At 35.4% G+C, this 12669-nt stretch overlaps 1 protein-coding gene across 2 annotated transcripts in view; it reads left to right on the top strand.

Annotated features, from left to right (window-relative positions):
- cntn5 (contactin 5) overlaps positions 1–12669 on the top strand; it is a 519869-nt gene that overhangs the window by 302651 nt on the left and 204549 nt on the right. For both annotated transcript variants that reach the window (XM_056477908.1, XM_056477906.1), the window contains exon 7: positions 4421–4516. In XM_056477908.1, coding sequence (XP_056333883.1) covers positions 4421–4516 — 96 coding nt within the window. The remainder of the gene's footprint in view (positions 1–4420; positions 4517–12669) is intronic.

The following is a 12669-nucleotide window of genomic DNA, read 5'->3' as shown; positions in this document are numbered from 1 at the left end:
TAAAGAGCTCTCACTATCAGTCAAGCAAGCCTTCTATAGGTTAAAATAAAACAAATCCATCAGAGAGATAGCAAAACCAACTGTTTGGAACATTCTTAAAAGAAAGAATGCACCGGTGAGCTCAGCAACACCAAAAGACGAGGGAAACCATGGAAAACAGCTGTGGTGAATGACCAAAGAATTCTTTCCCTGGTGAAGAAAACGCCCTTCAAAACAGTTGGCCAGATCAAGAACACTTTCCATGAGGTAGGTTTATGTGTGTCAGAGTCAACAATCAAATTAAGACTACACCAGAGTGAATACAGAGGGTTCACCACAAGATGTAAACCACTGATGAGCCTTAAATACAGGAAGGCCAGATTAGAGTTTTTAAAAAGCCTTCACAGTGCTGGAACAACATCCTATGGACAGATGAGACCAAAATCAACTTGTAGCAGAGTGATGGGAAGAGAAGAATATGGAGAAGGAAAGGAACTGCTCATGATCCTAAGCAGTGAAGAATGGTGGTGGTAGTGTCAAGGCGTGGGCATGTATGGCTGTCAATGGAACTGATTCTCTTGTATTTATTGATGATGTGGCTGCTGAAAAAAGCAGCAAGATGAATTCTGAAGTGCTCATATTAAGCCGCATATTTCAGAACTTATTGGACGGTGCTTCACAGTGCAAATAGAGAATTACCCAAAGCATACTGCAAAAGCAACCAAAGAGTTTTTGAAGAAAATGAAGTGGAACGTTATACAATGGCCAAGTCAATCTCCTAACCTGAATCCGATTGAGCTTGCATTTCACTTGTTGAAGACAAAACTGAAGGGAAACTGCCCCAAGAATAAGCAGGAACTGAAGACAGTTGCTGTAGAGGCCTGGCAGAACACCACCAGGAATGAAACCTGGTGTCTGGTAATGTCTAAGTGTTCCAGACTTCAGGTTGTAATTGACTGTAAAAGATAAAGTGTTAAAAGGTGAAAGTTTGATTTATGATTACTATTCTGTCCAATTACTTTTGGACCCTTAACAAGTGGGAGGCACATTGTTCACCTGATTTGGATGTAAATACTCTCAAATTAAAGCGGCCAGTCTGCAGTTAAAGCACATCTTGTTTGTTTCATTTCAAATCCATTAATCCATTGTGTTGGTGTATAGAGCCAAGAATGTTAGCATTGTGTCGATGTCCAAATATTCATGGACCTAACTGTATATGTATATAGAGGGAGAGAGTTTAGACTAAACAGACTAAAATCATAAATAAAAAGCATAAGTAATAGACTTTTAGATTAGGTCACAAAACTGGATGAAGTTGAGTTAATAAAGTAACTATTACTATATGCCTGAATAAGACGATATATAAATGTTTAACTTATTCTGAATGATCTTTAAAAAACACCAACTACTTTTAAATAACTGGTTTGTAAAATAATGCAATACGTAATTTAGTAATGAACAATGTTATTAACAAAGTATGAAAACTCAACCCTTAAGCACATTATACATGAGTTTATTAGAAAATACTGTTTATCACTTGCTTTTCTTCTGAATAGGTTTGGAAACATTCTTGTGTGATTTCGTCTGCTACACCGAATGAACTGTCATTCCAGTCAAACTCAGGTTGTCCCGTTATATTTGTTGATATGTCAGCACGACGATGCTTAACTGAGACACTTATTGATTCGCTGACCTTCGTAAAATACTGCTAACATTCCATTTCCATTTGCACCTTGTTACAGAGAGCTTTGGGGAGTGCAAGTTTAGATATGTAAGTGCAGACCGAGCCACAATGACCTTTAAATCACTGTAATCTAAAAAATTAAGAGTTGAATTGCCGCATATCTAGGAGCCCTGGGGCTGAAAAAAATGTGTCCTTGAATGCTCATGCTGTATGTAAATCTGAAGGAAGACTTTCTGCGCTATGTGCATGTAAATGAATCTTGTTTCTATTGAAGTGTGTATTTATGCTAGCGGTTGACACACTGATTGTATACTTTATTATAATTTTATGCTATGAAGTTATACGTTTTTCTTCCATATACAGTACACTTTAAAAAAAAGTTTTTTTTTAATTAAATCATATTAACTTTTCTAGTCATCTGAACTTACATCAGTCAGATCTAAAAATGTTAAACTTTGTATATCTTTAAAAATGTTGTAGAAACCTGATTAATTTATTAAAATAAATTAAAGTAACATCAACTATATATATATATATATATATATATATATATATATATATATATATATATATATATATATATATATATATATATATATAAATTCAGAATTAAAAACCAATTAATAAAACAATTCAAAACCTGTTTTTATCTACGCGAAATAAAAAATAAGACTTTCTCCTAAAGAAAAAAATATTATCAGACATACTGTAACATTTTCAATTTATTTTAAAAAGAAAAAAGAAATTCAAAGGGGGGCTAATAATTCTTACTTCAACTGTATATATATATATATATATATATATATATATATTTTTTTTTGCGTTCCTTATTAAACAACACATTCCGTAAATGGTTTTCTAGAAAAAAAATACAAAATATTCAGTTATTTCTTCAGTAGCCTTGTAAATAATGTGTTTTATTAATGTTTATAAGGACTAAACTATTAAATACTGTAATTCCCCAAATAGAAAAAGCTTGCTTGGTTTGATAATATATCATATCATTCAAAACTTTGTCTATCATGTGTATAATCTGCCCCTCATCCTTCAATATTACAGAACGATTTATCAGATGATTTGTCATAAGAGAAATATTAACAAAAGGATTCTCTTTATGGAGTCCCATCTAAAAAAAATCGATGATCAATAATTGATTTTGTATAAATAGAAGTTTTAATAGCAATAACTTATACCAAAACATACCTTTGTACATGAAAGATCCAGCCTGATCTCACGAGAAAACGTAAGTATTTTACGTTTTGACAGTTTAGTGGCTAATTCGTACGAATTCGTACGAGTTCAGTCGTACGAAATTGTACGATTTTAAAAAGGAGGCGTGGCACCTAACCTCACCCCTAAACCCAACCGTCATTGGAGGATGAGCAAATCGTACTATATTGTACGAATTAGATCGTACGAATTCGTACGAATTATCCACTAAATCAAAAAGTTACGAATTGCCGTGAGATTGTGTTGGAAAGATCAGGTTCTCAGTATCCTTTAAGATAAGCCTGTCACAATAGAAACGACTCTTGCTTATGACGTCTGCTTCGCAGGCATTTCACGTTGTATGCATCATTGTCGCATTTGTACACGTGATTTATATTCATGCTTTTTGTCTCCCAAATTCATATAATAAAGAGAATTATGAAATAACATTAATAACGGTTAACTGTAAACGCTTCTGTTCAGAACGATTAAAGTTGATCTTGTTTTTTTTTTTTTTTTTTTTTCTGTTCTTGCAAAATGTCATTCGTTTCCGTTTTCCGTTTCCGTTCTTTGAACCAGTTCAGAGCCCTGATTAGAGTATAATTTTATATGGGGACATTAGTTTGGTTGTTTTTAACCTTTGTAATTTTGACGTGTTATGATATTTTTTGCATATCGCCTACCCCTATTTATTACAGTAGCATTAATTACCAGAGTTGTAAAATATTATAATGTATATGGTATAATACACTTTTCTATACTGTAGTATGGTTCAAAAACATAGTATTTTCTTTAATGTAGGAACAAACTGATAAAAGTTATCCAGTATGACCAATCTCTGAACAATGATAATGTTATTCCTCCATCAAAATCTGTAATTACTTTGCTGTGATGTGGTAACGCTACATCCTCCACACCGATTCTCACTGCAAGGGGCAGCCAGCCAATCATTCGGTGTTGTGCTGAGAGTTTACAGATTAATTATGTTAATTCATGCAAATGCAATTTGTTTCAACAGATTAACTGTAGTAGCTCCACCTGTCGACTGTTGCGAGACTCCTGATGAAACCGTCCCCGCGCTGTGTGATTTCCAGAGCAAACCTTCACCTCTACGTTCCAACTCAAATTACATTTTAAAAATACCACCCGACGCTCGTCCTCAGACATGGCTTGAAACTGTAATGATCACCCACAATCCTTGGCTCTTTGTGGACTAAAATGATTTTCCGTGTCTCTTTGGTATTATGAAATGTACTCACAAGATTGAAGGCTTCGAGCAAGGTTACCTGTTTTAATTACCACTTGGCCATCGTGTCCAGAGGGAAACAGGAAGTGGGATTTAAGCTGCAGGTTTTGGTCATAGAGCAGGTCAAAGGGAAAGCTCACGCCGGGGTCACGCCGGATACTAAATCACACCAAGCCGCGAGCGTTTGACTGATTTTCAGGCGCTCATATGCAATCTCTGACCCTTTATCTGTAGGTTAACAGCTGCCTCTGTGCCACCATGTGTCACTGGCTTAAACCATGTGTATGTGTGTTTGCTTTCAGATCTCGGCCCGTTCAGCGGTAAGACTAGAGGAGCTGTTTCGGTGAGGGAAGGCCAGGGGGTTGTGCTAATGTGTGCACCCCCTTCTCATTCTCCAGGTGGGTACGGTACACTCTTTCAGTCTCCTATATGCCTTGTTGATAAGAGCAGCATAAAGGTCACCAGTATGCACTTTGTTTTGGATGCTGGCTGTATATGAAAAAGAATCGTATATACAAGCGCTTTAAAAGATGGATATTACAATTCTTATACTGTAGATTTATCACCTGCGCCAGTAATAGATGTGTTTCATGCTTACTGTAGGTTCCAAACTATGTTTGTGGCCCATTTCATGCTCAGTTTAGTTGCAGGTGGCACCACAAACGAAAATAGTGATGTCAAAATATGATGTTTTTACGTTGGTATGTTTGCTAAAATGGCGACGCAGTAGTTCAGCAAGTAGTGCTGTCGCCTCACAGCAAGAAGGTCGCTGGTTTAAGCCTCGGCTTGGTCAGTTGGCGTTTCTGTGTGGAGTTTGCATGTTCTCCCTGCGTTCACGTGGGTTTCCTCCGGGTGCTCCGGTTTCCCCCACAGTCCAAAGACATGCGGTACAGGTGAATTGGGTAGGCTAAATTGTCCGTAGTGTATGAGTGTGAGTGAGTGTGTATGGATGTTTCCCATTGTGGCTGGAAGGGCATCCGCTGCGTAAAACATGTGCTGGATAAGTTGGCGGTTCATTCTGCTGTGGCGACCCCGGATTAATAAAGGGACTAAGCCGAAAAGAAAATGAATGAATGAATGTTCGCTAAAATATTAATTAGACAACTCAGCATTCATTCATTCATGCATTCTTTTTCTTTTCGGTTTAGTCCCTTTATTAATCCGAGGTCACACAGCGGAATGAACCGCCAACTTATCCAGCACGTTTTTATGCAGCATATGCCCTTCCAGCCGCAACCCATCTCTGGGAAAACAACTCAACATACACTCAGAAAAAATTACTGTTGCTGATTTTTTAAACAACGTATTTAATATGAGTTGAAATAACACAATTTTTAAGTTTTTTTTTGGGCCAACTTAATTGTTTTATGTTCAATTCACTTGAATTTGTACAAATTATTACGTTAACTTAGTCAATTTGTGTTGGGACAACATGAAGTAATTGCATGGAACTGTGCATTTTTTACAGAGTACACTCAAAAAAAATGTTTTTGTTCAAACTGCTTATTCAAAATGAGTTGAAACAACGCAATCATTAAGGGTTTTTGGCGACAACATATTTTTTTATGTTCAGTGCACTTAAATTTGTAACTTTATTTGTAATGTTAACGTAATCAGTTTGTGTTGGGACAAGATGAAGGACTTGTGTGGAACTCAATATTTTTACAGTGTAAAAACCAAGAAACAGCCATTCAAATTTCAAAAGCCAATGACTCAGTACCCAGAAGAAGATCTGCAATGAGTTCCTTTTAGATTTCCTTGAGGTTTATAATGGGGCTTTCGAATCAATGAGTACATCAATGCATCATGTACACTCAATGGTTTGTTATAGTGTAGTTAAAACCAGTGTTGTGGTAGTTATTAGTAAAATAGTAACTAGTTACTTCATTCAAAAAGTCAATTACTTTATTAATTACTTACACCAAAAAGTAATGTATTACTGTTAAAGTAATTTTTTAATTACTTTTCCAAAGAACATTTTTAATGCTCCCATTAATGCCCTTATAACATCACTTGCTGCATGGAGAATACGCTGTTAATCAGCTTCACAGTTTTAATTGATTTGCATTCTCACAACTAAAACACAAGACAGACTTAAACAAAAAAGTAGATTTTAAACACTAATTTATTTAAGTCAGACTAGCGGCACACAAACTATATACAGTTAAAGTCAGAATTATTAGCCCCCCTGTTTATTTTTATTCAGCACATTTCTAAACATAATAGTTTTAATAACTCATTTCTAATTGCTAATTTATTTTATCTTTGCCATGATGACAGAACATTATATTTTACTAGATATTTTTAAGACACTTCTATGCAGCTTAAAGTGACATAGTTATTAATTAACTAGGTTAATTAGGTTAACTAGGCAGGTTAGGGTAACTAGGCAAGTTATTGTATAATGATGGTTTGTTCTGTAGTCTATCGAAAAAATATATAGCTTAAAGGGGCTAATAATTTTGACCTTAAAATGGATTTTAAAAAATTAAAAACTGCTTTTATTCTAGCTTAAATAAAACAAATAAGACTTTCTGCAGAAAAAAAATATTATCAGACATACTGTGAAAATTTCCTTGCTCTGTTAAATATAATTTGGGAAATATTTAAAAAGAAAAGAAAAAAAATCAAAACGGGGCTAATAATTATGACTTCAACTGTATATCCAGCAGTTCTGTCTGGTTCTCGAATCTGGTTACTAGTTGTGTGATATTGTGCAAAATCAGAACTCATATAGCCTCCTCACCCTTCTATATTACTCCACTCACATAGAGTGACAGCAGATCGATAAACTCCCTACAGTTTGACAAATATTGCAGCTTTTGGACAACACAATGTCAGAAATCGCATAATAAGCCCTCAGAGGAGAATAGATTATTAGAAGAACATTCTAAAATTGGTGAGTGACATTCTATGTCCATTTCTCTTTCTTTTATGTTGCAGTGCTGTATTTATAGTAATTGTAGTGTATCCAGTGTGAGATGGGACTCACATATCTGGAATGTATGTATTTTGTCTTGGCCACTCTTTGTATAACCCTGAGTTACTTTTTGGTTTGCCATCTGTATGTTTCTAATGGGTCTTCTGTTTTCGTTACTGCAGACTAGTTCAGTAAAAAGACAACAGCTTTGCATGCTGTTTACCCTTATAATCTCAAAATGTCAGCAAAAATAACCTGTTTTGTCATCACTTTAGATATTACGCAAGAGAATCTTTCAAATACTAGCTCTGAAGTGACGTTGGTGAAGTAGCAATGGTTTCTGCTGTTTTGACGTCAGCTGCAGATGTGAATGAATGGCGGAAAAAAGTAGTTCCTCTTACAAAAAGGACTCTTAGACTCTATGTTTGATTTTTATATTTTTTTATATATATCTACGATTAAGCCATGAAATTGTTGTACAAACACAATATCACACTTGTAGCAGTGCAATATGGTTGTATATCAGCACTTGTGAGACACTAAGGCACTCACCCTACTGCTACTTGTGTAATATATATATATATATATATATATATATATATATATATATATATATATATATATATATATATATATATATATATATATATATATATATGCCAAACGGTCTAATCTAGTCACTTATTTAGAAATAAATGGTCTGTGTAAAATTTGTTTTTGGGAAACTGGGTCTGGTTGCCACAGTAGTTCCCATAACTACCTTGTCATTATATAGAAGAGTTCTTTTTTTGCTCATTTATCCATTTTCCTGGTTGTATTTGCTAAAAATCTCAGAATTTAACAGGTGAAACTGGAGATTGAACGATGCTGTTTTCATTTTGTTGATGCTAGAATCAAAGTATATGAATAAGTTATGTGATTAAAATGGCAAAAAATGAGGGCAATCACCTATGACAACTTCATTCATTCATTTTCCTTTGGCTTAGTCTCTATTCAGAGGTCACCACAGCGGTATTCTTTTCCACCGTATGTTTTACGCAGTGAATGCCCTTCCAACCACAACCCAGTATTGGAAAACACCCATACACACTCATTCTCACACACGCTCATACACTACGGACAATTCAGCGTATTCAATTCACCTGTACCACATATCTTTGGACTTTGGGGGAAATAAGAGCACCTGGAGGGAACCCACAAGAACACGGGGAGAACATGCAAACACCACACAGAAATGACAACTGACCTAGCTGGGACTCGAACCAGTGACTTTCTTGCTATGAGGCGACAGCGCTAACCACTGGACCACAAAGCCGCCCCTATGACAATTTGTATGTATGAAATGAGCAGACATTATTAAGTAAACCAAGTAAATGTGTTCCCTTAGATTCATTATTGTGGACACACAAGCACCACAATCGGAATTGGAAAGTGGTAAATTATGACACTGAAAATAACCATTACCAAAATATATAAACTATGTATGCTATGAAAAATGAAACAAAGCACAGAAGGGAAGGAATACAAGTAGTCCTGAATGAACTGTTCCAATGGTACAGTAGTTTGTATTGTGCTGGGTTAGACCCTACTCTGAAGTAGACATCATTAAGTCCACCCAAGAGGCATTTCTATAACTATAACTGAATCTGGAACCTTAGCCAATATTTCAGCAAAGTTTGAAAAGGCCCAAGGTCTGGACAAGAGGTTGCTTATTAATCACAAGGTAGAGTTATAATGGGAGAACTGCATATTACATCATATCCTAACAACAGGCAATGCAACAAGATTCCAGCAACAAGCAATTTTGCTGTCTGCACTAAATGGGATGTGGCAGAAACATTTAAATACCAGCCACCTAACAATGTTGTCACAGTCACAGACTTTCATATTTAAATTGTTTGCTAGTAATTTAATGTCAATATTGGAGCCTCAGGCGAATTATTCACTGCTACTTTCAGTAGTATGGCAATAAATGTCATGCAAAACGGTATTTAAACTCATAGCATTTAACACTGAATAAAGCACATAATCAGTACCTGAGGTTATCATTGTCATTGTAGTTTATGCTCTTTTTCTGCTGTGACATCGTGGAAATTGAAGGAGTTTCTAAAATATCAACTCTACGAATGACGCAGACATATTGCTTGCTGTTAGGACACGATGTTACTCATCGAATATCCTAAATTAAGTGTTTTTTTTTTAGCATTTAGCTACACTGTGGAAAGACAAAATATCTATAATTGCAACAGACTTGTATAAAACCTTGCTCTAAACTAGTGTTTTAACAGGTTAATCTCACCTTTCTTTCTTCAGTCGTTTTTCAGTCTCTGCTTGTCGTCTTTCAGTGCCTGTAATTGCAGGTTAAATGAAGCTGGATGCAGGGAGACCAAGAAAATAGGATGAGAAGGATACAGACAGGGCAGTTGAACCAGCACTATCAGATGAAAGGCCTGTGGTGTGATGGCCATTTTTAGAACATTTAGTGCTCTCTGAAACCCAGAGTAACCTCACACAGCCTCCTCTCTTCCTGTCTGCCCAGTCCTCAACAAAGCAGACTGTTTTAAAGCTGTAGTTCCCTCACATGCTCATTATTTGACACAAGTTTGCTTCGTGTATTTTTATGCACTAAAAAGAAACTTGTGAATGATTTACTTTGAAACTATTTTACTCTGAAACTCCTTACCTGTTTGTTTGAAATAGGAAAAACAGCTTCGTCACACACAATCTTGTGCTATTTATTCTTTTAGTAAAGCACGCATGTTCAAAATAGGGCAAACTGCACCATAAAATGCTTAAATAATGCTTTTTTTCAGAATGAGTTTTTACTTTAGATTGAATAAAAAAGTCATGTTTACATATCACATGGTAAATAAATAAATAAATAAATAAATAAATAAATAAATAAATAAATAAATAAATGAACGATATACTATATTGCAGGGCTATTCAATTGGCGCCCCGTGGGCCACATGCAGCCCAGAATCAACCTCCGAGTGGCCCAGCCCGTGGTTCCGCCCAAAGATAATAAATTAATATATATTATTCATAAATTGCTATTTAATATAATTTTATATATATAACTTCAACTGCTACTCAAGTCACTTTTTTTTGATAGAGCACTTATACTTTTATAAGTCTGGGTTTCTAGTACTTTATACATTTCTGGGGCTACCTCAGATTCTGTTAATTCAGCTCATTTTGTATGCACCTTTTACCAAAGTTAAAAGAGAGACAACGAATAAACCTTGTGTTTTTCAATAAATTTGTTTGTGTTGGTTTTAAAATTTGTCATTACAAAGCCGCTAAAATGACTGGCCCAGCTAACTTTCTTTGTTTGACAATCTGGCCCAACTGAATTTGTAATTGAATCGCCCTGCTATATTGTAATATGTATATACCATAAAATATTACTTTTTTTGGAATTTTCACTCTTTTTATGAATGAATGAATGAATGAATGAATTAATGAATGAATACATCAATGAGTGAATGAACCCTAAGTGTGGAAAATTCAATATAGTAAAGTGTTCATAGTCAAAAAACAATGTAACAGTCTGCTTTGTGTTCTGATTTTCCTAAGGAAACAATGTTGTCTGAGGCTTACGGTATGGCCGTTTTCTTACAATGATTTATTATTGCTCAACTATGCCTAAATATGCCCTGTTTTTCTTTAAATGACATCTTTAAGTCAACTTATTGCTTTTTACAGTGGTCATAGTAAAAAAAGGGCAAATACCCAAGCTGCATCCAAAGCCACCTACTAAAGGTAGTACATTTAAATAAGAATTTACTACAAGACCATTAGAAAAGTATGTTCTATACAGTTTGAATGTGAGTATAAAGCATAGAATTATCATTATTATCCCTCCAGGGAACATTGGGGCTTATCAAACTCTGCCCGAAGCATGAATATTAATGATCTCAGAGCTACATATGAAGCTGGGTTATGACTGCTGATTTCCTGATGACATGGCTGCTCATCAGACCCGCATAAACAGCCTAAAGTACATGTAAATGATGAAGGTGTGCCCTGTGAGTCACGTAACAGTCTGCTTTGTGTTCTGATTTGCCTGTTGGCCAACAAGGTTTTACACTGAATGAGGAAACAATGTTTTCTGAGGCTTACGGTATGGCCATTTCCTTATACTGATTTATTATTGTTATTGATGTGCCCGATTTTCTTTAAAGGACACCTTTAGGTCAACGTATTGCTTTTTACAGTGTAAAGGCCTAATTTGACTATCATGACCTGCCAAATCACATTAAACCATGTCCAGATATGAGACGAGACAGGGGTCATCATTGCACCACACAGGTGAAAGCATGACCATAACTGTTTACACCATGATAAGAAGCTGAGGGAGCGATTCAGCAGCATTAACGCAGGTCTGAACTCACTCTGAGCCAAATAAATCCCGGCCTGTGCTGACACAGTTTGGGCTTAGTCCTTATCTCCTCTTGCTAGCTATATTTACGTTTAGTGGATATCATCGACAGCTCTGTTTCACTTAGTTCAGCCCCGGCTCTCCTTAGAGTGTGTCATCTGATAATCATAATCCATTATTTTAATACTCTGCAACTCTCGACTGTAAAGTGTGATTGATTTCTATTTTCCCTCCTCGGGCCAGCATTGAGAAGAGAAACTATTGAAGCGTCTGTCTAAATCTAGTACCACAATGTTGTTGGTTTTCCTTTAGAAACGCATAGCGATGGATAACATCAAGTTACAGTACTGACCGGGTTTTCTGTTTCATATGGGAAATAGTGTGTCTCCAACTGGTCGATGCTGTGTGTTTCCAGACAAGCATCAGCATCAAGGCTCAAATTTACCGGATCATTAGAAATGAAAAGAAATCGCACTCGGACAATTATTGCATGCAGACACAAGCAGCATGAAGGGAGTGTTTTAGTGGTCTGGCTCAGATCACACTGCTCAGTTGTCCTCTAATGGAAACCAAGATGAGAGCTCAGTGTCATAATAATGTCACAGTATATAATAGCCTAATAATAATAATAATAATAATAATAATAATAATAATAATAATAATAATAGTAATGATATATAGTTGAAGTCAGAATTATTAGCCCCCCATCCCCCCCACCCCTGTGGATTTTTTTTTTCTTTTTTTAAAGATTTCCCAAATTATGTTTAACGGAGTAAGGAAATTTTCACAGTATGTCTGATAAAATTTTTTCTTCTGGAGAAAGTCTTATTTGTTTTATTTTGGCTAGAATTAAAGCAGTTTTTAATATTTTTTTTATTATTTTAAGGTTTTTTCAATAGTCTACAGAACAAACCATCGATATACAATAACTTACTAATAACATTATTTCATATAGAGCATTTAAAAGTAGCTCCTTAAAGCATTTTACTTAGAAATATTTGAAATCACATAAAAGCTCTCCTAAAAAAATTACTTTTAAGTGAAGATTTAGGTCACACACAATAAGGGCTCTTATTTAATGATCTAGGCGCAAAGTCTAAAGCACATGGCTCAAAAGCATTAACGCCACGTCCTGATCTATGCCCCAGCCCATGGTCTAATAGGATTGTGCTTATTCTCTTCATGAGTTATGGGTGTGTTTTGAGCATAGCATGCATCAAACCAATCAGTTTCATCCCCAATTACAT

The sequence above is a fragment of the Danio aesculapii genome, chromosome 18 (assembly GCF_903798145.1).
Source record: "Danio aesculapii chromosome 18, fDanAes4.1, whole genome shotgun sequence".
Classification (NCBI taxonomy): Eukaryota; Metazoa; Chordata; class Actinopteri; order Cypriniformes; family Danionidae; genus Danio; species Danio aesculapii.
This window is presented reverse-complemented; position numbering and strand designations above follow the sequence as displayed.